At 46.5% G+C, this 26,512-nt stretch overlaps 1 protein-coding gene across 2 annotated transcripts; it reads right to left on the reverse strand.

Moving 5' to 3' along the window:
• Nucleotides 1–24: 24 nt before the first annotated feature.
• carmil1 (capping protein regulator and myosin 1 linker 1) lies at nucleotides 25–25,781 on the reverse strand. 2 transcript variants are annotated; one of them, XM_076754967.1, is made up of 38 exons: nucleotides 25,407–25,781; nucleotides 20,943–21,040; nucleotides 17,586–17,636; nucleotides 12,659–12,718; nucleotides 12,167–12,288; nucleotides 11,540–11,637; nucleotides 11,382–11,452; nucleotides 10,820–10,893; nucleotides 10,654–10,729; nucleotides 10,448–10,536; nucleotides 10,169–10,263; nucleotides 9,775–9,861; nucleotides 9,582–9,685; nucleotides 9,365–9,442; nucleotides 9,182–9,258; nucleotides 8,905–9,009; nucleotides 8,551–8,620; nucleotides 8,356–8,437; nucleotides 8,166–8,265; nucleotides 7,926–7,980; nucleotides 7,533–7,705; nucleotides 7,177–7,245; nucleotides 6,984–7,077; nucleotides 6,781–6,879; nucleotides 6,554–6,682; nucleotides 6,327–6,449; nucleotides 6,068–6,243; nucleotides 5,599–5,686; nucleotides 5,335–5,502; nucleotides 5,131–5,197; nucleotides 4,648–4,901; nucleotides 4,162–4,277; nucleotides 3,520–4,000; nucleotides 3,317–3,359; nucleotides 3,020–3,220; nucleotides 2,778–2,915; nucleotides 1,643–1,798; nucleotides 25–1,357 (listed from the first exon to the last, which is right to left on the reverse strand). In XM_076754967.1, exons 1-38 carry the CDS (start codon nucleotides 25,444–25,446, stop codon nucleotides 1,233–1,235), a joined length of 4,332 nt encoding a protein of 1,443 aa, XP_076611082.1. In that variant the 5' UTR covers nucleotides 25,447–25,781; the 3' UTR covers nucleotides 25–1,232. The 2 variants fall into 2 exon arrangements, with proteins under 2 accessions (XP_076611082.1, XP_076611085.1); XM_076754970.1 differs by lacking the exons at nucleotides 12,659–12,718; nucleotides 17,586–17,636; nucleotides 20,943–21,040; nucleotides 25,407–25,781 and having other exon boundaries at nucleotides 11,540–11,641; nucleotides 12,167–12,203.
• Between the last annotated feature and the right edge of the window lie 731 nt (nucleotides 25,782–26,512).

Genomic DNA, 26,512 nt, shown 5'->3' on the forward strand with positions numbered 1-26,512 from the left:
GGCTCGCAGGAGGGAGGAGAGAGTGAAGGAGAGAGTCCGAGGGGTCAAACAGGATTTATTGGTATAAACATACAAAGACAGAAACACCTGACAGTCACATGTAGATAAAACATTCTTTAACTTACGTTTAAAAAGCTGATTTTTTAAAAGAAATGACAAAAAAAACGTCCCTGTGAAATGAAAACCATCACCGTGTTTCTCAGTTCATGCAGATTCAACAGCACGTGTCATTGATTTTCTGCTCAGTCTACAATATTAACTGATATAAACCCATTTATTTTAGAAACTGTGGAGTTAGTACATATGAACATATTTACACTGATCCAGGATCATTAAGTGCAGCAGTACGATGAGGCCACGTGTCCTGCTTTAGTCTTTGGCAGGAATCATTTCATTGGTTAAGATAAACATCAGTGGGTGGGGCCAAAGAGGAGACGCCCCCTTTGTTTCCACCCACTGAGGTTTGTGCTGCGTTCAGGGACACAGCAGGTGTGTTGACCACCTGCATGTGTTGATGTGACTGAACGCCTGAAGGCAGCTGAGGACACACAGACAGACAGACAGACAGACAGACAGACAGACAGACAGATGGACGTTCGCCGGCGTGAGGTGTTGAAATGTCAGACCTTACAGAAAATGTAGGACTTCTCCTGTCGTTCTGTGGATTTAGATGTCGACATGAACAAGTTATTTACACTCACAAACCTCGTTAACGCCAACAGGACCTGCAGCTCAAACCTCATTTTACTGACTCATATTTCCATTATTGAGTCCTTAAATCTGATTTTATTAAAACACGTGAAAAGGAGACAAAAACTCCAATGATCTTTGCAGGATTAACTGAGATTTTCCTCGTCATCGTCTCTGTTTCCTTGAAATGAAATAAAACCTCCAGCAGCTCTTCAGTTTAGCATCATTAGCATCAGAGTCGTCCTCAGTGCTTTGGACAAACATCTGCTGATTGTCTCTGCACCAGATGAAACCATCTGCTCTTTATGGTCCAATCAGAGCTGTTGACAGAGACGGTGATGGAGCGTCCCTTTGACAGCTGGGACTGATCCGAGGTCAGGACGCTGCTCTGATAACAGCATGTCCCCTCTGCCCATGGAAAGAAAAAAGATAAATCATTGTCCGCTGTCGCTGCTTTCACTGTGTGCGATTGACGTCCCTCCAGTGTCTCCGGTGCAGAGGACGGTCGAGCGGGACAGTTGGCTGCGGACATCTCGTTGGAATCAGACTGAAGGAGCGTCTCCGGACTCGTCCTCTGATCTGTTGTCAGACTTGAGATCGGCGACCGGAGACGGAACGTCCTCCTCAGCTGGACTGAGATCTGTGTCTGCCAGAGCTGGAGGACTCACTGAAGAGACGGAGACAAAGCGCAGATGAGGAAAGACAAACAGGTGGACTGGAACCAGAAGAGATGTGTTCGACCATCAAAGCAAGAAAAAAAATACTGGACTGATAAACCAGGAACACTTCAAATCCTGAATCCAGGAAACAAACATACAACAGACATGTTTCAAACATGAAGGCTGAACATGAGTGCGTCTTAAAGGTGGAACTGATCCAGTCGACAGTTAGCTGGAACTGCATTGACGAGTTAACGGTGAAGTCTGTAATGTGTGAAAGGTGGATATCGAACCGTAGGCGGGCAGCGACTTGGCTCGCTCTCGGTCGTCCTCCCTCGCCGCAGCAGGACTGGCCGAGCTCTTCAGAGACGACCACTGCCGGCCGCCACCGCCGGGTTCAACCGCGGCGCCGGGCGGCTCAAACGCGTCGCCGTCCGCCGGAAACTCAACTGCAAGAGAAGAAGAGAAAAAAACGATGCGTCTTCTTCCTTCAGACATATTTCACCCATAGTTTGTCTCCTGTGACTCATTAATCAAAGAGATTAAATGAGACCGAACGAAGAAATCAAAACTGAAAAACAACAAATAAGACTCCTTCTCTTTTAAAAAGACGAAGATGAGAATGAAGACAACAGCTTGGAGGACAGTTTTGAGGACAGCGTCTTCTGACTTTTACAGTCACTCTGATCTGATCGTTTATCCTTCGTTTTGTGTCATTAATGTCAAATTTATGAAGTACAGGATGATTATTACCATGATTATTACCATCATATGGAATTTCCCTTGCGGGACAAATAAAGGAATATTGGATTGAATTGAATTGAATTGAATTGAACTGAATTGAATTGAATATACTACTGTGTATTATCATTATTGTTATTATATTATTAGTATTAGTAGTATTTCAGTATTAACGCGTCACTGCAGCTCCTCAGCAGAGGACAAGCTGTTTGTGTAACGAACGCTTCTTAAAACGACCTTTTCCTCGTCTCTCTTTGATTTTAAAAACACTCGTCTTGCACAACAATCTTAAAGACAACTTGTCTTTTTGATTACATAGAAGAAAATAGTTCCTGTAAGCTTTAATTACGCGAGCCGAGTGTTAAAAATCACACACACACACGCACACACAGCGTTGCTTCAGATGGCGTGTGTGTGGTGTGTGGAGGCGTCAAATAAGCGTTCATTAAACAAGTTGTCACCTGTTAGACTGAGTGGTATATTTTGGGCTCTGAGTCACGCGCCTCAAATTGAACACATTTTAATAAAATACCAGCAGTATCAGACCACTGACAAGCCCTTCAGGCGCTGATTTTAGCCCAAACTGACCTCTGAGCAGTCATCACTCGGCTCTTTCAGAATACTCTTTATTTCAATCCGACCCTCATCGGGCTCCTGGGGCCGCTAACGGCTTGCTGGGATACGAACCGTCCTGTGGAGTCTGGGGTCCTGCGGGGCTGCTGCTGGTGATCTCTCTCTCCTGCTCTGACGGCGCCCTCTTCAGGCGAGGAGCGGGAAGTGGTCCTTTGGCAGACGAGTTTCCTGCAGGAGCCTCAGCAGAGTCGTCTGAGAAACAGATCAATGAAACGACGGATTGATTTTCAGTCCAAACACACACATTAAGAAAGCTTCTCGTGTCTGCCTGACAGGGACGTCTGCTCTTCGTCTACCTGTGACGTAGGTGCTGCTCGGCCGGGGACTGGTTGGACTGGCAGGACTGAGGGGACCAGAGGTGCGGGGCCCCAGCGGGGGCTTGGTGGCCTGGGGTGGGGGCGGTTTGGGGTTGACGCCGGGCGGTTTTGAGCGGGGAGCCGGCTCTGGTCTGGACTCATCAGCGTCCGCTGAGACGGCGGGGTGGACGTCTGGTTTGGCTGCGTGGTGATAACCGGTTTGAAGATAAATAAGATGAAGCTACGACATTTAACCTCCAACAGACCCACAGCTAACACAGCATTAAAGACACTCACCTTTGTCGCCCTCCACCTTCTCCAGCACGGGTGGAGACTCAGACTGAAACAGATGGAGTTTTCATGTTAAATACGTTGGCAGTCATAAAAACCTGTGGCAACATTCAAACAGCTAAGCGCTAATCGTCTTCCTGGTGCTGGTTTACTGGTATGATGATGGTGGAGAATGTGATCAGAGATGCTGACGTATGCGCTCCACCCACCTTCCTTCCAGCCATTCTCTCCTGTCTGGCCTTCATCTCAGCCATCAGGTCCATGCCCATCACAGGAACACCAATGTGACGAGGAATGAGGGGGTTCTCCTTCTTCTCCACATTCTCCTCCTCCTTCTCATCCTCTGCAGGTTCAGCGGCGGGCGGAGGAGCCTCCACCTCAGAATCTGCGAGGTCCACGGATGGGGCCTTGTGGAGCTCCTGGTGGGGCTCTGCCACAGTGCCAGGGTTTTTCACGGGCGGAGTGGAGCTTATCTGCGTCGTCTCTTCAGTCACTGGGCTAACAGAGGAGGACGGTGGAGCAGCGGTGGAGGAGGCGGGGCTGGGTGGAGTGATGGAGGCAGCTCCATGGCTCTTCTCTGAGCGGGACGTCCGGGATTTGATCAGGTTAAAGAAACCGCTCTTCCTGGAATCACGTTTCTTATCTGCTGCTTCCTGCGTGCTGGAGGACGAACCTCTCACAGAGGGAAGTCTGGAGAAGAGACCACAGAATCAGAAGACGGAGCAGAACACAGCCTGTGCTCCACCTCTAACGGGTGGAGGAACAGCGAGACTGTGCAGGAACTGTATTCATGTGAACATCTTTAAAAAACGGCCAAAAACACGTGTTTCAGTTTGAAGCATGACTCTCACTTGAAGCTGAGTTTAATGACTTTTTTGGAGAAGAAGTCCTCCAGACCCTCGTCCAGCCTTCCCATGATGCTGTTCTGCTCTGCCTCCTGTGGCGCCAAGCTGCGGGTGGCCTCCCGCTGAAAGACCGATGGCAGCAATGAAACAGAGGCAGAAACAACAACCTCAACAGCTGAATATGTTCAGCAAGGTCGACACCACCAGCGCTGCTACAAATGAGAGGACAGAATAACATCTTCTACTGATAATTAATGAGTTTGTAATAAAATCAAGCATTAATAGGTCAGACATGAAAAGCACAGCAACAAAACATAATTATCGATTCAACTCACACATTTTTCACATGAACGTGTTTCTATTAGCCATGTCATGACTGTTTTTGTCAGGAAAGTCACATCATTTTGTTGCTAATAGATTCAGACGTGCAAACAAACAAACAAAGATCGGCATCACTGATAATTCGAGGACGTCTCTCTGACGGAGACCTACAGGCAGCCGGCTGGGTTTGGTCCTCTTCTTAGGTTTCGGGCGGAATTTGGTGCGATGCTCCAGCGGCACGTGCTCCACCGGCGGCAGCTCGCCCAAACAGACGGGCTTCGTATCCAGCGGAGTAGGGGGAGGGGGGAGGTCTCCATAGTAGGCCGACATTCTGTCCGATGGCTGAGGAGGAGGAGGAAGCAGAGGTGGGTCCTCGACGTGGATAGGAACCTCCTCCAGAGCCTTGTCCAGGTCAAACTCCATCTCTGCTGGCAAACAGAGGATGATATCAGCACAAGCTGTGGATGAAATCAAGACACACCAGAAGAAAGAAAACCTCCTACTGGTCCAGGAAAGAACCTGAAAACAAGGTTTCTTCAGACGAACATGTCTGAGGCGTAGTCATCCTGTCACGGCTGCATGGTGCTTACCGACTGTAAATTTATGACTTTCTAATTATCACAAACACGCTGCAGTCAGGAAAAACAGACTCACCAAACGCCACGGAGACGGGGCGCAGCATCCGGACCAGAATACTCTTCCTCTTGGATTTAGGAGTCATCTAAAGAGGAAAAACAGGTTTTTGTCTCACTTTTTAATGATGCTTCTCTGAGTTTCCACATCGACTCTCAATGATGACAGAACATGTTTGACTGCCACCCTGACTGCTGTTAAAGTGTTTGTTTTGTGTTTTCCAACCATGCAGGTGTCCATGTCCTCCAGCCCGTGCTTCTGGTCCCGCTTATGGCTTTGTTTCTGCTCCTGGTTGTGGTTCTCTGGCTGCAGGACCACCTCATCCAGAACCTCAGTCTCCATCTGAGGCTCCTGACGCAGCAGAGGCTGAGTCTTCCCGATCAGATGGTCGGCCTGGACACAGAGGGAGGAAGGAGGGAGAGATGAACAGACAGAAAAAGACAGACAGACAGACAGACAGACAGACAGACCAGCAGAGAGGACACTAACCAGAGTATGCTGTGATCTGGACAGAGACTCCAGGATTTCATCCACGATGTGGTCAGACAGAAACGATGCCATGCTCAGCTTCACTTCACTGTTTCACACAGAAGAGAAAAAACACACAGAAGTAAAACACAGAACAGAACAGAACTTGACCAAATACAAAAATCCATCAAAGCTGATTTTTCCACTTGGGTTGAGACACCCAGAAGTGGTTTACAGGGGAGGTTTTTGGTTAAAGACGTCTCCTCATCAACACACGTTCAGTCTGTTCAAGGAGAATCAGGACAGACGGACGTCACAGAAGACCGGTTTGTTATGGAGGCACAGGACGGACATCAGGAGAAAACATCTATTCATCACCTTGAAATCACACATTAGCTGCAGTAACACAGATGAAACTAACCCAGTAAATGCGCACACACACACACACACACACACACACACACACACACACACACAGGGCAGATCAGACCTGATCTTGTTGATGATGTCGACCCCGGACTGCTCCAGCAGCGTGGTGGTGATGAAGCTGCGAGGCACGGTCATCCTCCCCGCTCCGGCCTTCAGCAGCTCCTGGCGAAGGCTGCTCCTCTTCATCACATGAGGACACAGACCCTCAGCAGCGTCCACCATGGACACCAGCATTGTCTGTGAAGATGAAACCATTTCGCTTATTGTATCCGACAGGTGTGATAAAGGTAGAAACAAAGAGCTGCTGGAGCAGCTCCTACCTGCAGCTGTTCGTCCATCACTCTGGCCACCTCTCCAGCCATCGACTCCAGTTTGTCCTGGATGGCTCCCACACACGCTCCTCTGGACCCTCCGCTCCTCAGGTGGTACAGGTTGGGGAGCAGCTGGAGGGAGGAGAGAGGCACAGAGATCACAGAGTGTTTCTTACCGCAGACGTTTTTCCGCCTGTTTTCAAACTGGTACGTGAGCCGGAAGCGTGTCCTCTTACTGTCTTGGAGTTCCTGGCATCTTTCATGAGGTTCTCTGCTACCTTCATGTCCTCCTGGACCAGGCCGGTCTCTGTGAACCTCAGAGAGTTCAGGTGGTCCTGCACCTTCACACACATCATGTCGACCATCTGGATCACAGAGGTCAGAGGTCAGTCAGTGAAGAGGAAGATCTTAGTGTGTGTGTGTGTGTGTGTGTGTGTGTGTGTGTGTGCGCTGAGGTGCCTGCCTGCTGTGTGGTGGTGGTGACGATGCCCTGCTGCAGTCGGTACGCCTGCTCCTGGAGGTATTTCCGAGTCTCATGGTTCCTCAGCAGGTACTGCTCCATCTGCATCATGAAACAGAATATTCTTAATAAAATACACTGGAGGCTCACAGAGCTGCAAACATCTACACCGATCTGTAAGTATTCAAAAAGAACAGGACATCAACCTTTAGTAAGGCGTCCTCTGTCTTCTCCGGGCTCGCCTTCAGCGCCTGAGCAGCATCCATGATGGGAACAGGCATGAAGCGAATGGTGTAGTTCCTGATGGAGGTACAAACACAGATCAGGGCTTCTATCAGGAGAAGAAGCCTTCACTGGCTCAGCCTTTGTTAAAGCGTTAAAGCGTGGCTTCATACTCACTTCTCCAAAGCAGCAGCGACGTCCTGTAGACCCTGAGGACTGACGCTGTTTCTGTCCCACACCACTGTCCTGCAGACACACACACACACAAACCAAGGAGATGAAAAAAACCAAACAAACCATTTGGACTAAACAAAGTTTGCTCCTGTGACTTTTTTACTTTTTATAAAGGCCAAAATGATCACTGTTCAGACCATCACTGACCTGCAGAGGGATCAGCTGTTACAGCAAAGTCAAGCTGAATGATTTCAGTCACTTTCACTTCACTAACTTTCCACCTGAACATCAGTCGTTGATCACTTCATCCAGAGACAGCTGGACTCCTCTGTCCTTCTCGTCTTTGTTCCCTGGCTCACCTGAGTTTGGTGTTGATCTGCAGGGCTTTGGCCAGCATCTTGGCCCCCATGTCCCCCATGGCATTTCCGCTGATGTCCAGTTTGGTCAGAGAGGAGTTGCTGCCGAGAGCGTTGAGGACAATGGAGAGATCGGCCTTCAGCTTGGAGTCAGCGAGGGACAGCGAGGTCAACGGCTGCAGGAGAAGAAACTGTTTATTGGATCATTCTAAAGTGTCTAATGAATGTTTCAGCATAAAATAAAACCCCAAATGATGTAACAGCGGTAAAAGGAGGAGGAGGACACGACAGAGACAAGGAGAGAGACTGATGTGAACAACAGGAAAGAAGAAATCTGATCCAGTTCCACGAAGCACTTTAAAAGACTCCTGACGTAACGCTGTAAGTTTCACGCACTGATTCCTCCTCTTGGATCATGTGAACCAGGTTGTCCAGGACTAGAGCCACGTTCCTGGAGAAGAAAATGAAAATATCATCATCACAGGCAACAAAAATGTGATTAAGAGACAAAGCAACAACCTGAATACTCAGTTAAAAACGGAAATGGAACCAAATAACTGCATCTTTAAGACTCTTTCCTTCATTATTGTGCTTTAATATTGTGCTGACGATGCTTGCCGTCAGTTTGTCACCCACTTGGACTTGATGTTGTTGAAGTTCTTGCCCAGTGAAAGGTGTCTGATGGAGCGGTTCTTGGCCAGCCACACCAGCAGGGTGGTCAGATCCATGTCCAGACCTGAACAAAGCAGCACAGAAACATGAACGGGCCACGACTCACAGTCGACACAGCAGCGTCAGAAACGCTCCAAACCTAAAACGTCCTCACCGTTGTCTGAAATGTCCAAACTGGAGATGTTGGGAATCTCAGCGACACAGCCCTCCAGGATCTGGGAGCCTCCTGAACGCAGCTGAGAGCAGAAGAGGGTCAGCTGTCCGTGTGTTTGGATGTTTCAGCACATTCACAACTTCCTTCATTTTCTTTCTCTCTATGACTTTTCGTCACAGCGTGTTGAAGTTTTACCTCACAGCAGCTGAGATCCAGCGACACGTCACTGAGGTTTGGGTTGCAGCCGAGTCCCAACAGCAGCGCTCTGCAGAGGAAAGCCAGCGATCAGACTCAGTTCAACAGCTCAGCTTGATGTTTGATTTTTCAAAGTCCTGCTACTCAAACTGTTTTCATTTCTCTGTATTACACTTCAATAGAGAAATGTCTTCTCTCTGGGTGACTTGAACAATTCTACATATAACGAGCAGGAAAATGCAGAAAATGACCTTCATCACCTCATAGGAACGAGGCGAACGGACTGAAATACAACAGCTCTGTCTTAACACTGAGCCTCTCGGTAAAATCAGCTTCCAGTGGAGATTTTCTTACTTCAGAGCCTCCAGCGGCAGTCTGGTTCCTGACAGGCTCACTGAGCTCAGAGCCTGAGCGCAGCTGAAGAACTGCTTAAAGGACGAAGAGATCTCTTTACACTTCCTGTGTGAATATGAGGAGAAACGTGTTACAGTGATACCTCTGAACAAATGACGACCGCAGTGCATCTCAGACTGTTAGTTCATTTAAACCATATTTAATGGTGACGTTTGTTTAATGCTGCTCTGTTGCTCATGCACCGTCTGCTGTTGGGAGGATGTGTGTAATATCTGACCTGTGAGAGAAGACTGTTTTTGACATGTTGAGGACAGAAAGATGCTTCAGAGATCCTCTGAGCAGAGACGCACACACCTAAAAAACACACAGCTTGAGCGACAGAGGCTGAAACTGCACAACACTAAAATCAGACTGTTCACCACCTGTGTGACGGATACAAACGTAGTATTGCTGCTCTTACCTGCTCCAGCGAGCAGTCGCTGTTGGACAGATCCAGAGTCTCCAGACAGTTTGAGTGACTCAGGAAGCTGTGCAGGTGCTGCAGGAAACACACACTTTAGACATGTACACGAACACATGGCTGCTGTAATCTGAAAAGCTCAGAAGAAGAACTTAAAAACAATGGACTCGTAGAGTTACTCTTGGACGTGACAGGAGGAGGAGAGGCGGCTGCGTACCTGCAGGTCGTCGCCTCTGAGCGAGTTTCCTGATAGGTCGAGGTGTGTGAGGGCAGAGGAGACGGCCGGGTTGGCACAGAGAGCCTGACAGAGGCTGTTCACACCTGCAGAAAATGACAAACGCAGCCTCTAGAAAATATAATGCAGGACAATAATCAAGTGTTACCACATCACTGCTTTTCTGTGTGTTCACCTTTAGGAGACATGGAGGTCCTGGAGAGGTTCAGGTGCTTCAGACCCATGGGCAGCTTGGCGAGCTGAGCACTCAGAGCAGAAACACCTGCACAGAGACACACATCCAGTCACTGTGTTAGACTTTACACAGCAGAGGGGCTCCAACATGGCCACCAGAGGGCGCAGGACGTGTAGAGAGGAGGGTTTAGATCCACATTGGAAATCATTAGAGATCATTGTAATGCAAATTCTTCAACAAGAACAACTTCAACAAGATTCTTCAACAAGAACAACAAGTCACATATTTTGCATATTGTAGAAGAAACCAAAAGATAAATATATACAAACATATCTAAAGTGTTATATCAAGAAGTGTGTGTGTGTGTGTGTGGGAGGGGCACACATGTTTTAACCTTTGTCCTCCAGTGAGTTGTTGCTCAAGTTGAGTGTGTGCAGCGTGGACGCCGGGTTGTGCGACAGAGCGCCGGCCAGTTTCTGAGCAAAATCACTGAAGAAGAAGAAGAAGAAGAAGAAGAAGAAGAAGAAGAAATGTATTATTTATTTACTATTTTATTTACTATTTTAAGAGAGAAAAACAATGAACATGTCACTATGATCTGCTGACTGGGAGAATTCAGGTAGTAAAGATAAGTACAGGACCACATCATCAGCTCTAAGATTTGACCTCTGACCTTTTCAGCCCAGCGTTGTCCAGCACCAGCTCTTCCAGCCGGCTGGATCGAGCCACCACTCGGAGGATCTGGTCGCACACATCTGTCGACTGGCAGAAACACACACACGAGCCTTTAATGTCATTTTTATCTCACACATCTTTCTTTTGTACTGTCAGTGAGTTCTGTTCAGTTCGCCGGCGCTCAGCTGTTTGTGTTGATGTTACCAGTTTGTAGTCTTTGGCGGAGAGTTTAGTGAACCACTGGTTGTGCTCTAGAGCTGCGATGATCGCCACCAGATCCCTGCAGGGGAGAGAAAAACACAACAAGAACATCACACAGGTGTGTCAGACATTATATTCTATATTCACAATGAACCAAAGGTGCACATACCTGTTCTCCAGGTGGATGAAGTCCTGCAGGTTGAGCTCTCTGGTGTCCTGGGTGAGATAGATGGTGTCCACATCCTGGAGAAGGTGAACGTCACACAGGTGAGATGACGGTGTGTTCAGGTACAACACAAAGCTAAACTCAACAGCAGTGAAAACACAAACGAGCACAGCTTGAAGAGAAGACACGGTACAAGTTTACAGCTACAAAATCTGACAAAAGCAACAAAAAAAGATGAGAAGATCAATAAAAAAAGTAGAAAAGGTGGTGAAGAAGTAGAAGAAAAAGAAGCAGAAGAAAAAAAAAGAAGCAGAGGAGGACAAGATGAAGAGAACAGATCACATGATGAAGCGACAGAAGCCCAAAACAATAAAACTAATATTAAACCAAGGAAAAAGAAGCATATAGTGAGCAAAGAAGAAGAAGTGGGAGAGAAAAGGCAGAAGAATAAGCACCTAAAGGTGAGTCAGAAACAGAAAACAGGAAACAGAGCAAAGTATATAAAGACAACAGGAAACAGAAAAAAGCGGAAGTCAAAAAGACGATTTCTGTCTCCAGCACCGACCCATTGGACCTCCTCTCGGTACGGCAGACCCAGGTAATCACACACACACCAGTACTGATGGGAAAACCCGCCTGCAACGAGTCAAGACAATCAGCATTTACACAGAGACACTTCAACACTCCACCGGATTTATTTTTCACACTCTGAGGCTGATCTACCGCAGGGTCCCAGATCCGCCGAGCCCTGTTCGTCCCAGATGGCCTGGAGCGCCGCCGTCCTCTCCGGAGGCTTCAAACTCAACTTCCTCATCACCTTTCTTCCTTACAGAGAGAGGGACAGACAGAGGAAGACGACGAGGAAGAAGAAGAAGAAGAAGAAGAAGAAGAAGAAGAAGAAGAAGAGAAACGTTAATGTCTAACATCCATGAATGTCTGAAAAACACGCTGCATCCAACGACGAAGAGAGGACAGAAGCAGTGAGCAGGATTATTCACTATTTTACAGCAGCTAGCAAACGACAGCCTGAACCATTTTCATGATGACCAATAAACTGATCAATCGATTAGTCTGTAAAATGTTAGAAAACTGTGAAAAAAACCAGAAAAGGAGGCAAATCGTCCCATTTGAGGAGCCGATTTTTACTTTTACATTTTTAATACTGTACTGATGGACAAACCAGCGGACTCTTTTATTACTAATTTGTCTTCAGGTCACAGGTGATGTGCAGCGTTCAAAGTCTACGTCGTCTCTTAATAAACATGTAAAGTACAGCTTGAATGGTCCTTTGTCCCACGCTCCGACAGCCCCTGAAGTACTCCTCGTCTCCCTGCTCTTGGTGGAACCTACACAGGTGAGCCGGCGGGGCAGATCCGGTGCAGACAGCTGCCGATGTGAGCGATCACCTCGTCCACTTCCTCCAGCGAGCCCAGCCGGAGGCTCCACGGGCCGCGCTCATACTCCAACACCAACTGCAGGGGGCGACGCACACAAAGGAGCACGAGATGAAAGACTCAAAGGTCTGAGGCCATAAAGGCGGCCATGCTGCCATTGTGGTTTGTTTTGACTGAGCAGGTGAGTGAACCCGAAACGACCATCACCACAAATGAGACAGAGTTGACAAACAGCTGTGAGGATTCATATGAGCACGTTTTTAAGAAGAAATGTCTCAACGCCCAAACACGCGTCTACAAATTTCACCAATCAATCAGTCTGAAGCGTAGGCGGTGTTGAAAGGCATCACCGCTCTTCTTATCTGTGTGTTTGTGTGTAACTCTTAAGCTGCAGGCCAGGTGTGGTCAGGTGTGTTTGTGTGTCATAAAAGCTTTTGTTTGTGTGTACCTGAGTGGGCTTGTTGCTGCTGATTCCCTGTATGTCCAAGTAGCTGAAGGAGTGCTCGACCTAGAACAAGGAGGAGGAGGCGCATTATGAAACGCAGCAGTAAACACATGAGGCTAATCTTACATGTCGACATCTTATTTCTGGAGGCACGACGAGGGCGACATGTCGTGGTTTGGGAAAACACACAAACAGCCTGCTGGCTTCTCGTGTTATTCTGCTTCAACTAATCACTAATGGAAAGTTATGTGTCCCAAAGGAGAACTTTTGTTCCACTGAAACTGGTTAATTTTCCTCTTCCTGAGAAGCGGAGGACTTTCCCGGGAAATGTTTACCAGACACAGAGTGGATGTGAAATCTCTGACTTCAGGTGACGTACACGCTCTCTCAGGTGTGCTGTCTTCTCTGAATGTGTGCAGCTTGTGCTCTATAAACACTCCACATGTCGAGCTTCGCTTCTGAGGTGAAATGTGATATAGAAAGATAGTATTTGAGCCAACAGCTGTATTTCAGAGCAGCAACTGAATTTAACAGATGGGGGCTGAAGGTCTGAGCCAGCCATGGCTGCTTTGTGATTGGTCACAATGTTTAGTGCGTATATCCAAATGTATGTGGACACACACACACACACACACACACACACACACACACATACACGCACACACACACACACACACACACGTCTGAGGCTGGCTTCACAGTGGTTCCAATAAAAAGGGAAATCTTGTTGTCTTCCCTGTTTTCCCAGTTTGGTGTGGAAGAACTTGACTGGTCTGCACAGAGCCCTGACCTCAGACCCGTCCAGCACCTCTGGGATGAACTGGAACGCGGTCTATGAGCCAGACCTGATCGCCCTCATCAGTGCTGGACTTCACCGACTCTCCTGTCCAAATCCCTGCAGCCAGGTTCAACATCTGGTGGAAAGACTGAAACCAGAGGAGTGGAGGCTGTTGGAGCAGCACGTTAACACTCATGGTTTTGGAATGAGGTGTTCAATGATCACACAGGGCTGGAACGCTCAGGTGTCCACACACTTGTGGCCACGCTGTGCATCAAGCAGACCTGCAGTATGTAACTTCTGCTGACGGCATCCAGAAACACGGTGACAGCAGCCGTCATGCTCATACCGGACAAAGTGAGGCCGCGGCTACAGAACACAGGACGGACGTCTCATGTCTGCTTTCTAAAGTCTTGCTTTAGCATCAACATCTTTGCTGTGCGCGGCTGCTGCCTGCTAGCCGACGCTCGTCAAGCTCCGACTTGTTTTGGGGTTTTGGGCTTAAGACGAGACGGCTGATTGTGTCACAGTGACACAATATATTTTATCAATAATCCCAAAGAGAAATCTCTCCAGCGCTCCTCCACGGCAGACAAAGGTTTGAGCAGAGCTGTGATGCACACACACTTTTTATTAAACGATCAGAAACAGATATATTGATATGAAGCTGGGCGTTCTTACTTTAACAACTTTAAGAGCAAACCTTGGGGATAGGAAAACATGGCTGCCACAACAGGAATGTAAAAACACAAGCTACAAATAGTCTGCAGAACAAATGTCTGGAGCTGAGCTCACACACATTTCCCTTTGAATCCAGAGAGACAGACAGTAAAAATGAAAGTGGATTCTTAACTTACAGCCAAAAGAGCAAGTGAAAGGGAGGAAAGAAGGGAAAAAGCAAAGGCAGAGACAGGAAGGGGGGGGGGGGGGTTATTAAAGAGAAAGTGAAAGATGGAGGAGAGGGAATGAATAAAAGATCATGTGATAAAATTAAAAGAGACTAAAAAGTGGGAGAAAGAGGAGAGAGGAGGACGGCGGAGGAGACATAAATCTGGACCTTTATCTCCTGGATCTGCCAGAAAGAGAGACAGGAAGTGATGAAAGAGAGAAAAAAAATAAGAAATATAGTGAGAAAATAACTGTGACAGAGGAAGAGAATAAAAGGAAGCAAGAGAATGAAACAGAATGAGAGAAGAAGAGAGAGAAGGGACGAGGGGCATGAGGAGTGAGTGCCCCCTCCCCTCCTTTCCCTGCCAGCTGTTAAATTCCTCCATTGTCTTTTTTTCTCCCTCTGCCGGGACAGTACACACTGAGGAACAAACCACCCTCTGTTTGAGTCTCACACACACACACACACACACACACACACACACACACACACACACACACTTAGACAAACCACTGGCCCAGTGTGGAACAACAGATCAGGGGTCAGCTGGCAGAGGGAGGTTGTTTAAGTTTCACGTATTTCGCTGTTTTTGAACTTTATTCTTTATGTGCGATTCATCGTCCGACAGCGTTAAACTCAGCGTGAGATGGTTGAAGAAGAAGAGTTTCAGTTAATCAATAGTGCAGAAGGTTTTGCTGACTTTTACTTTGTTTTAGTTGCGTTTGACTGAAGTGTTTTCTGGTGATAAAATCACTGTTTTTGTGAATGGAGTCTGGTGGCTTTAGCGACGGCGCTTTAACAGCTGTTTCTGGTTACACACAGCCGATCTTACTCTTGAACTAAAGGGTATCTCTGCAGGGATCCTTTCCAGAACGTTTTCAGACACTTCTTATAACAATCTGAGCTGCCAGAGTCAAACACGAACACTTTGAGTGGACGTACATTGACGGTGCACAAACACCTGCAGGGATTACACTGCAGCCTGTTCTGCGGCTGCCGGCTGCAGCGCTCACCAATACTGGAACAATTTAAGAAATTGTCTGCATTTTATTGTTAATTTTGTAAAGTGTGGGCATGTAGATCTATCAAAAGACATTTAGGTTGAAATAATGTACAAGTGGTATGTCTCTACTACTGGTTTTCCCTCTTAATGCACACATAATGCACAAAAATCGATATTCCAGTGGTTCAAACCGACGTGCCTTGGCCAGTTTTGACAGCCCTGCTGCATGCAGTCATAGATTTCGGATGGCAGAGTTTTTGTCACATGACCCCTCATGACCAGGCAGATGCAGAAAGTATAATTTGTGCTTCAGCTAACAATGCAAAGCTGTGGGAGCTTCCTGCTTCCAACTAAGAACCAATCAGAACAACATCTAACTCAAGGAGGCCACAAGGGAGAGCAGGGACGCCTGGACCTTTAAAGAAAATTAAATCTACTCTTATCATCTGACACTTCAGCAGGAGGTGGGGGGGGGTTTAAATCTCAGACACCGCGTCCCACATCCAGAGTTAACTTCAATATGAACAAACTCCAACGCTCAGCTCCACTCTGCGTCTCGCTCTCCCACTTATTTATATGTTGTCTGGTCTGATTCACACACTCATTAGTGAGACGCCAAGAAATCCTGGAGGGGTACCAGAGAGCCATTGAAATAGAGTCTGAGAAAAGGAAAGAGCATCAGTATTTTTAGAGCCGTGTTTAACCATGGCTTCACTTCTTTTAATAATACAGGCCTCTGATGACCCATAATTTCCACAGCAGTTTATGAAGCTTAAAACTAGGAAGTTCACGAGTTCAGGTTTCAGTTTAGATACGAAAAGGATTTGATGACTAATGTTTGTAATTAGCTTTGAAAATTTAGAGACCCTTCTTGAAGTGGGTTATGGTCTTGAAAAATGGGCTAAAAGTTACCAACTATTGCTTGAAAGTGTTTTAATTGTAACAGTTAAACGTCACTATTTCTACCAAGAGAGTCCTCACTGTTCATAGCATTAAGAAGACATTTGGTCTTTGCTTTTTTTAGTCTTCCGAGCATGTTTTTCTCTCTGTCTGTCGCCCTCCAGGTTGAACTTTTCTTCCTCTCTCTGTTTTTCTTTCCCACAGGCTGTGTTCTCACAGCTGCATTGTGGGTAAAACTATCAGATGTCTCCATATGGTGGGACACGTTCACATCTGGGTAGAGAGACAGAGGGCAGGAGGGGGAGAGAGAGACGCTAAAATATCAAGTCAAATAAAAAGAGAACCGAGAAGAAGAAGTGGAGGACTGACACAGACGCAGATCTAATGTGGGTTCATAAAGTGTGATATGAGGAAAAAGTTCAAATGCGTCCAATATAAAAGGTTCAATATGTTCATGTGCATATTTTTTATTGTCAACAAATCCCTTGAAAAGACCAAAACAACAACGAATGTTCAGTCTGTGCACCAAAGTCGGCTCTGGCTTCTTCCTCTGGGCCTCAGAGCTCCATTCAAACACATAATGAGCCACACTGTCGGATTGTTTGACAAGTTCCTTCATGTTCCTTTACGTCCTCGGCAGGAACCAATGGGCTTGAGGCTGAGGGCCTTGGTTCAGCCTTCAGGTTAGGAAGTCCAGGTATCTCGAGACTGACTGGTGACACATTGTTGGTTTTGGTCTTTTTGTGGGTTTTGTTCACCACGAGAAAAGTACAGACCTGCTGATGTTCAGCTGGTACCACGTTTACCACGTTCAACCCGAGGGGAACATGAATGTCTTCATGGCAATCCGTCCAACAGTTAGCGAGACATTTCACTCAGACCCACAAACATGAACCTCACGGTGGAGCCACAGGAAGTGACAATACATCCTACAATTGTCAAAATATTTGTGGTGGACTGACTGATCATCCCTCGAGCCGTGCTGCAACACGTTCGTCACCTGATTCTACCTGTGCGCGTGTTCAGAGAGCTTAAGTGTCAGGACTTGTTGTGGACTCGTCGATGCAGAATTTAAGACAAAAAACAAAAAAACAGCGTAAAAAATGGCCTCTGAAGGAACAAGCAGCAGCATGTCTGCAATGACCAAACAAGAAACATTCCCAAAGAAAGAGGAGGAGGAGGAGGAAGATCAGGAGGGAAAGATAAGGAAGGAGAAGAGAAATATACAGATCAGGGAGAGAGAAGCTTTTCTGTCTGGATGAAGAGGGAAAGAATGAAGATGAAGATGAAGAGAAGAAAGAGGAAGGAGGAAGGAGGAAGAGGATGAAATAAAGACACACACACACACACTCTTACTAACCTTGGAAGGGACCCGAGCTGTCAGCAGATAGGCTCGATGTGATGCCAAGGCCTGAGGACAGACACAGAGACAGATGAGACACAGAGACAGACAGAGGAAGCTTCTCACTGAAGGACACAACCGGTGACTTGAGACTTGGACTCGTGTGCTGAGAGACTCGACTTGGTAACCTGATGTAAGATCTGTAGTGAAGACTTTGAAGGAGCTTCATTAAAGGTATTCAGTGTATTTGTTGGTGAATGAAGTTCTCTCTATCCTGACATGTCTGACTCCAGTCAATAATGTCCAGTGAGAGACACGCTGTCTTCACTTAGAGACGGTGTTTCCAGAGGAGTTCAGAGGACTGATAGAGAGCTTCAACGACAACCACCTGAAGATCAATATCAGCTCAACTAATCAGCTCATCCTTGAGTCCAAATACATTCATACTCAAGATGAGGACGCCGATTTATACAATTCTAATACTACAGCCTTCCAGACATACATGTCCCTGAGACACAGTACACAGACTGAAAGGCGGTGAGGTGGGAAGGTCTTACATGCCAAAAGAAAACATGAGAAAATAGCCTGAGTTGTAGCACAGCTGGCAGAGGGATTTTCACTGACTGGGATAATAATATATATTATATTTCACCACGTGTTGAACTTCTGTCCTGGCAGAGAGCGAGTGCACATTTTGGCTGCTCGCTCAACCAGTGCCAGTCTGTTTCTAACTGACCTTATTTTCATCACAGGGGCAGTTATGGTCTGAAAAGGGGTGAGGTGGACGGTCCCTGTCAGCACATTTTCACTGCAGCGAGACTTCAAGACAGAGAGGGATGGAGGTAAGGGAGGCAGAGCCAGCTGTGGCGTGCACAGAGGTCACTCCAGGTCATCTCTGCAGAGGGTCACACACCAGCCAGTAAGATACAGCCTGGAAGCACCCTGGTTCAGGTGCTTCACAGATGTGAGTGAGCAGGTGAGTCCACACAGACAGACTGGATAACAGGAAACAGACGGGTAACCAAGAGAAATCTGTCAGAATCAAGATGGTTTTCCACTTCTCTCAGCAGAGGCCATGTGAAATAACTCTGTACATCACGGCTCCTGACTCTGATCTCGTTGATACCAGTGGTGTTTTCTTCGCCTGGCTGCGTCCATGAAGATCTGCGTTAGAAGTTTCTCTGTGCATCTTCAGGTGCTTCATCGGTGGCTTCAGCTCTCAGGTGTGATGGTTTCAGGTCAGACTGAGGTGAATAAATGATAGAGCCACTTCACAATAAATCCTGATCCTTATACTGAGTGTCTTCAAACCTTAAGGTGTCAGCTGAGTTTGCTCTTGCTTTTGGCTCAGAGACACTTTGTTTTCCTTCCTCTGACAGAGTTTGTTTTTCTTATGACGTGATTCAGGAAACAATCTGTACTTAATTTTCTTTAAACAAATGAAAACAAATCTGCCTGACACATCATCGTGGAGCCTTTAGCGCGTTGTGTTTTGCCTCATTTCAAGAAATTATAGCATGGTTTTAATCTGCTGGTCTACAGCTGTGGAATGTGGTGTGTATACGCCCCAGTGTGTGTGTGTGTGTGTGTGTGTGTGTGTGTGTGTGTGTGTGTGTGTGTTCAGTCATGTCCTGACAGGAGCTGCAGTCACATTCTGCAGAGTTGTGGTATGTGGTCAAAGGAAAAGAAATGTGGGAAAAAAAGAAATCCAAAATGTGTTTGCACTTCCTGGGTTAAGGTTGACAGGAGCGCGCTTTAGGCACAAGTCCTGAAATTCTACTAGAACTGTTGATCTAACAGACTCTTGGCAGTCAAACATAAAAAACAGTCAGGTGATCAGCCCACATTTAAACATCACTTCCTGTTTCAGAATAACGAGTCTTGCTCAGTAGCTTTGTTGTGTCGTTCATGATTCACACATGAAGGAGCACTGAGGAGAGACGAAGCTGCAGACGTTTGGCCGATAAGAAGTCATGGGAAGCCTCCAGATTCACAGAGAAAACCTCTGTAAACCAGATATTTTGGACTGCAGATCTGGGACAGCGATCCATGGTTTGGGCTGGACTCCTTGATTCAACCCAAGACAAGAAATCTTTGCGATACTTGAGACGACAGCAGCGTGGGGATGGTCTTTCCTGTTTCGACAAAACAATGCCCCATGAACACGGCCAGCTACATAAAGAGACGCTTTGGTGTGGGACAACTTGACTGGCCTGCCAGGAGTCCAGACCTCAACCCTGTCAAACACCTCTGGGATGAACTGGAAAGCCGACTGTGAGCCAGGAGCCTATTTCACCAAATCTGTGACTTGTTTCCTTTCTTGTTAATGTCAGTTTTTCACACCTGAAAACAAACACTACGCTGATCCATGCATGAGGACTCCGACTCTGAATGGGACACAACACCTGTGGCCAGGTTCCAAACTCTCGTGAGGAAGTCGGTGAAAATGCTGATACTGTGCGTCAGTTGATTTGTGAAGTTTGTATGCGTGCAGCTGCCGAGGAAAACAAGGAAGCAGTGGTCTGATGCACAGACAGACGCTGGCCATCGCATCATGACTCACAGCAGCAGCAGCTCCTGTCAGACTGAGCTACTGTAGCCGCAGTCATTGAAAATATTTAACAACCACATGCAGCCGTTCTCAGAGCTCAGCTCAACCCAAGTCACAGGCAACACATGAGGACAGGAAAGAGCCCAGCCTGCTGGTGTCCCTCTGCAGAAAGCTCTTCACAGCCGAGCGTCTCTGAGCTGTTCCTGCGTGTCTCTGCTGTGGCTGGTGTCAAGCGATTTTGGAGTAATGGCCACAGTCGGAATTACAGGCCAACATGTTCATCTGAGAGTCACAAACACCCTAAAATGCCATATTGGAAATTAGTAGGTGGCCCAATAAAAGTTAGGAGGTCTCAGAGACGTGGACAGAGATTGTCATGGTATTCATGTGTGCAGGGAGCCAGCAGGAAGTCAGCTGGTCCAGTAAGGGAAGAACGCTGATGATCCTCATTTACTTCAGTGAGCAGGGGTGTCGTGAACGGGGCTGACGCTCTGCACGGTGTGCTGGCCAATCACATACACGCAAGCACATGCAGCAGGTAGCACACCTTGAGGTGTGAGCAGAGCAGCCCTGTGCTAATCCTGCTGTTATCCATGCTAGCTTTGAGCCTGATGGACAGACCCCGGCTGCAGTGCTGATTCTCGAGGGTATTGAAATCCGCCTCCAGACACCTGTGGTGTGTCTCAGGCAGTTCTCTCAACAAGGCTCACCTTTTCAGAAGAACACACCGTCTACAGGCCAAAACCTGTCAGAGAAACTTGAGGCCACATGTATTCACACAGTACTTAGAATATTTAGAGGAGAAATGAGCAGCTGTCACTTACCAGCACTTTGTTCTCCACCTTGTCACCTTTGACCTCCAGCTGGACTTTGCGCCTCAGGGTCAGCTTCACCCTCCGACCCACCGCCTCCCGCACGCTCTCTACAACAGACAGGAGGTCGAGAACAAGGTTACGCGACACCTGACATTTAACCCCACCGCAGCTGGATGGGTCAGACTCCACACTGGGTTCAGGAGCTTCACATTTGGTCTCCTGAGGCTCCGTTCTCGTCCTGTTTGGCGTTCCTGCAGCGCTCAGCTGGCTGGGCGCCACAAACAGAGCTGCTCGCCACACCTCTTATTCTAACCAAGGGTTTAATTAAAGTGGAAATGATGTGATGTGGTGTTTCTCTGTGCCTTAAAATGTTTACTATGTTCATCCATGTGAGTCTACGCAAACAACCAACTGTTGCAGCGACATAAGCAGAATTATTTCTGATTCTTTTAGAGCTCGTGAAACTGCACAGTGACCTTCAGTGTGTCAAACAAAAATCCATTCAGACAACCTGATGTGCCTTAAAATGTCTGAAGCTCTTTTATCAAAATAAAATCTGTCAACATCTGCTGTGATTTATAATTTGCGGTATTTATCATGTCTCTCATCCATCATGAAACACTGACTCCAGTAGGAAGCTGACAAACTTCACAGAAATCATCTGAAACACGTCTCTGATGCCCTGGAAATCCTTCCAGTTGTTGTTGAGGAGACTGATCACTGACAGTATTTGTGCAGAAGCTCACGAGCCTCATTTCTTTCTTTTTTAATAAAACAACATGTAAGCAAAGACGGCCTTGAAGCTCTTTTCCATAATGGGAACTCAACGATCTGTAACCTGGAGCTTCCTCTCACCTGAACTATGACAGCCTGTAAGGTCTCAGTTCTAGTTTTTTGTGTTTTACAGAGCACAACGTTTTAGATCAGACACCTGTCAGCTGTCGTCGTGAGCTGTTTGGTAGGCGAGTACTGTCGCTTTAATCCAGTATAAAACTGTTTTTGTGTTCCTGTTACTTCCTGTGAAGGCCAGAGGTTACTTGTTCTGATATTGCAAACTTTAAAGACTTACTTGTATACTAAAAATCACACGTTAATGAACCGACTGATGTTAACAGCTCACAGCGTGATCTCCATCAGACCTCCACCATGGAGCCAGCTGTGGCTCCTCAGTGTGAAGCCTCTGTAAATGTAAATGTAGTGTGAGACGTTTAGTCTACAGGGCGTCTTGTGTTATAGAGGATATCCTTCCATCTCGAGCTGAGAATTAAACATGATGCATTTCTGCCCAGACACATTTGAATCTACCTGCGTTCATGTGGCTGTTTTTACCCCAAGCAGAAGGTCTGCTGGAGGTGAGGTGCACCTCAGCTGCTTTTCCACTTTTATAGCAGTGGTGGGAAAATCTGGGGAAGAGGAGGAGGGCGAAGAAGCAGGAGTTATATGGATTAAGTAACAGACAGAGAGAGAAGGAGAGCATGCGAGGAAGAGGCAGAGAACAGCAGGCAGTTCAGATGAAGAAGGAGGTAAAGTGAAGGTGAAATATGGAAACAGAGTGTGAGAGTGTGAGTGCATGGCCAAGAGTATTGATGAGTATGAGAGCGCAGACCCGCCTTCATGACATCATGCTGCCCCGCCCCCCCGCGCTCGGACACATGATGAGGTCATGAGGAGGATGAAAACATTACAGCACGAAGCGGCGTGCAGGCTGATGGAAAACACATGGACTTCTCCCTCCAGCCCAACCTGCGACACGTTTGATGTGAGGTCTGCTCCTCTTTCTGTCTGACCGCTCCGACGCTTTCCACTTGCTATAACTCAGCGAAATATCCAAAATCCAGAGTGTTTTAATTATCACTGCACCACATGGGACATGAAGCAGATTTCCAACTACTGTGGATTTAAATGGTGGCTCTCTCACACAGCAGGTGTTTGTAATGATGACTGACTGCTCTGAAGCAGCGCTCAAACAATCACTTCCATTTTTTATTCATCTTTAAATGTACATTTCTGCATTGAAATGTCTAAATATGAATAGGCATATATTTGGCTGAGTTGCTAACAACGTTCAAGAAAAGTAAAATCTGTAATTTAATTCAAGATGATGTAATTTATTTGGTGGACTCCAGCGGTGATGCAGGAAACACCAGGTGACGTCAGAGAGGAGGAGGAGGGTCTGCAGACGTGACTGAACGTGACGTGAATAAAACTAAAGACTTAAAAACGGCTCAGGTGTCACAGTACAGCTGAACGAGAGGTCGATCATTTCATTCATCAGTAGACAGATATTGAATCTGTTTTGATAATTGAGCAAAAATGTACTGCAGCCTCTCAAACTTCAGGATTTGCTGCTTTTCTCTGTCTTATGTCTTTGTGAGCTGAATCTCTTTTGGTTTTTGACTGCTGGTGGGACAAAACAAGTAATCTGAAGATGTTTTCTGTGATATTTGTGATTAGTCTATCCGTGTTTGTTTACATCATTGCTGAATTTTACCAAAGTTATCGCAACTGTTCGTTAACTTGCTTTGCTTTGGTGTAACGCCGGCATCAGTGTGAGCTGTATCGGCCCCTTTTTCACAGTCAGAGTCAAAGGCTCAGCCTTCCTGGACCATCCTCACTTTTCATTACCAGCTCAGCTTCTGAGCCCTAATAACCTTTTCCTTTAGTTTCCAAACACTGCTGATGAGCAGCGTTAGGTCAGTCTGTCCTATTAAAGCCCACAGCAGGAGCTGGCAACAAAAAGCCCCATTCATCAGCCGGTCCGGTGGCGTACAGCGTGAGATCGGGCTGCAGACACCGTTAACAGAGAGCACGGGGTTGTGAGTCAGCCTCAGCAGCCCGGCGCTGGGTTTGCTTTTGACTTCTGCTGTCAGTCCTGTAAAAAGAGCAGCCTATGTGAAGACGACAGTCCAGTTTAACAAACCGGTAGGAAGCAAGGTTTTAAGGCTCTTCCATCATCGCTAACTCCCTCATTTATTGTTTGCTTTCAAGAACACTGCGATCGTCTGGCCGTGCTTTACTGGAGGCTTCCAGCCACGGTCGAAAGAGAAGTCGAAAGCTCTGGAACAAAATACAGATATCAGGGAAGCAGCTCGCTGAATATTTAAAAATAAAGCTGAAACTGATCTCTTCACGTTAGCCTTTAACTAGCTGTGACTTCCTGATACAGTGCACTGCTGCACTTCTTTATAAATGTTGTGTTTTATTTGATTTTATGCCTTCTTTGTGATCTGTTTTTACCTGTATTTCATTATTTTATTCTGCAGGTTCATGCATTGTCTTCATTATCAAGTGGATCTTACTCTCCATCTTATATTATATTCATTTTGCAGCCGTTTTAACGTCCATTCTGTCTTTTCTACGTGAAGCATTCACTTGCTGCATGTGATTTCTTTCTTGTGAAGCACTTTGAGCTGCAATTCCTGCATGAAAGGTGCCACACAAATAAAGTTTATCAGTATTATTACCCCTGCTATTACCTACCGGTGTTATTTGTGCAATTTAGTTCATTAAAATGCTCAAATATCAAGATACTGGACACTGGCCCGAACTACCAGATGCTGCTCCAGCCCAAAAATATCACCCTCCAAAAGTCAATTTACCAAGACTGCAGAGATTTTCAGCAATCAGCGCCGTGTTTACCTTAAAGTCAACAGTTTGGGCTACTTTCTCCAGCATAATCACAGCCATTTAAAGCTCTTTGCCCCCTCTTTCTCCCTGACACTCAGTCATCCAGGCGGTCTGCGCTGATAACATCTCACAATCCAAAGGAATTTCACAGGACACTCCCCGAACCCTCCCAGAGCTTTCCCTCTCCCCCACTTCAGATAAGGAAGTGCAGAGGAGAAACTCTCAGGTAGCCAGCCTCGCCCTCAGGCCATGAAAAGAGAGTGAAACAACAGGAAAACACCAACTCTGAGCGATAAATCACCAGTAATGCCAGGAAAAATCAGCAGTTTGCTCCCATAACAGTGTCTGTCATTCAACCGTATGGTTCTTCTTCTGTGGTGTCACTTTCACATGTCCACAATTCCCATTAGAAATGTCGTTTAATTAGGAATAAATTATGACTTTATGGCGTTGTAACCTCCACATTTCTACAATAATCTTCTAAGAGTCGTGGCTAAATGTCTATTAATTCATTTTAATCAACCTTATAAGCTTTTTAAGTGTTTTGAGAGAACTTAATCATGTTTAAAGTGTTATTCCCGTTAATACAGGCTCAATTTTTGACATCTGTAATGTGATTTATTCAGTTTATGTCAAGTTTTCAGTGATTTTGTCGTCAATTTTACCTGCGGTACAGACTAATAGTTAACTAGCTGGTTAACTTCAGTCTCACTGGCGTTGACTTGGTTTATATTGAGAGCAACGACAACAGCGCCAGTTAGCACAAAGTTATGCTAAAGTTAGCTAAAGTTAAGCTAACTAACTCCCCGACAGTTACGAACCGTTAGCCGGCTAACGTCTTCTTACCGAGCAGCTCGTTGGGAATGTCCGTTTTTTCCTCCGACATTTCTTCTGCCGAGGTGAACACCGAAGTGGAGTCCGGCGGTGAGGACAGGAGAAGCGGGTAAGCCCGAGAAGAGAAGCGGCTGTCGAGGCGGAGGCAGCGGTGAAGGTGTAGTCCCGTTTTCTTCAGTGAACGCTGGTTACCTGTCGACACCGCGCGTACCTCACTGTTACCGTCCGTGTCCACTCCGACATGCCTGCGCACACGTTACTCGTCCGTGACGCTGGAGGTGACAGCAGGGCTGCAAACTGACCGCAGGTGGCTTCAGTGTGACACACGGAGTCAGAGTGAAGACGGTCAGTGTGTGTGTGTGTGTGTGTGTGTGTGTGACAACAAATCATATACGCACACTTCTTCACTCACACACACTTCAGTGATCCCTCCTTTCCTTCACATGTCCACAAGAATGAAAAAAAAAGTTTGTTTTTGCTGCTAAAAGTGGGAGAATTGTGACACCTGGTGGTCATTTATAAGTAGTACAACTTACAGTAACTCCAGCGTTGTACACCACCAGTGGGATGTAAGTACATTTACTCAAGTTGTAGTAAAGATCCTCATTCTCTTCTTTTTTCCACTTCCTTTCCTTTACCTCACTTCCAGGTCTTGAAGCAAAGAGGTGTGTGACGTGTCACCAGGGAGGTGTTAAAGAGGCGTGTGAACACTGGAGATGCTCGATCACCACCACCGCCTGGTGACCTGAGAGTCAGCAGGTCAGAAATAATGACTCTGCTTGAGTATTTCTAATCAGTTTCACACTTTTATTTGACAGCTTTAGTTACAACGTGTTAAAGAAAAAACATAATATGATTCTATGACGATGCAGTACTGTCCTGTAGTATACAAAGTATTTAGAATTGGCTCCACATTCACAAATTACATTAAAATGCTCTTTTATGTATTCATTAGTGATAAAAACAGAATAATATGATACTCTATACCAACAGCACTGTGAAAGGAGCCGTTCTGCATTACTTTTGATGCTTAAAGAATCCTCAGGTAGGTCCCTGGATTCAGTGTGTGGCTGATTGAATCACTAGGTGGAGCCACATAGCCATCAGTGTTACTGTGG

The sequence above is a fragment of the Chaetodon auriga genome, chromosome 17 (assembly GCF_051107435.1).
Source record: "Chaetodon auriga isolate fChaAug3 chromosome 17, fChaAug3.hap1, whole genome shotgun sequence".
Taxonomy (NCBI): Eukaryota; Metazoa; Chordata; class Actinopteri; order Chaetodontiformes; family Chaetodontidae; genus Chaetodon; species Chaetodon auriga.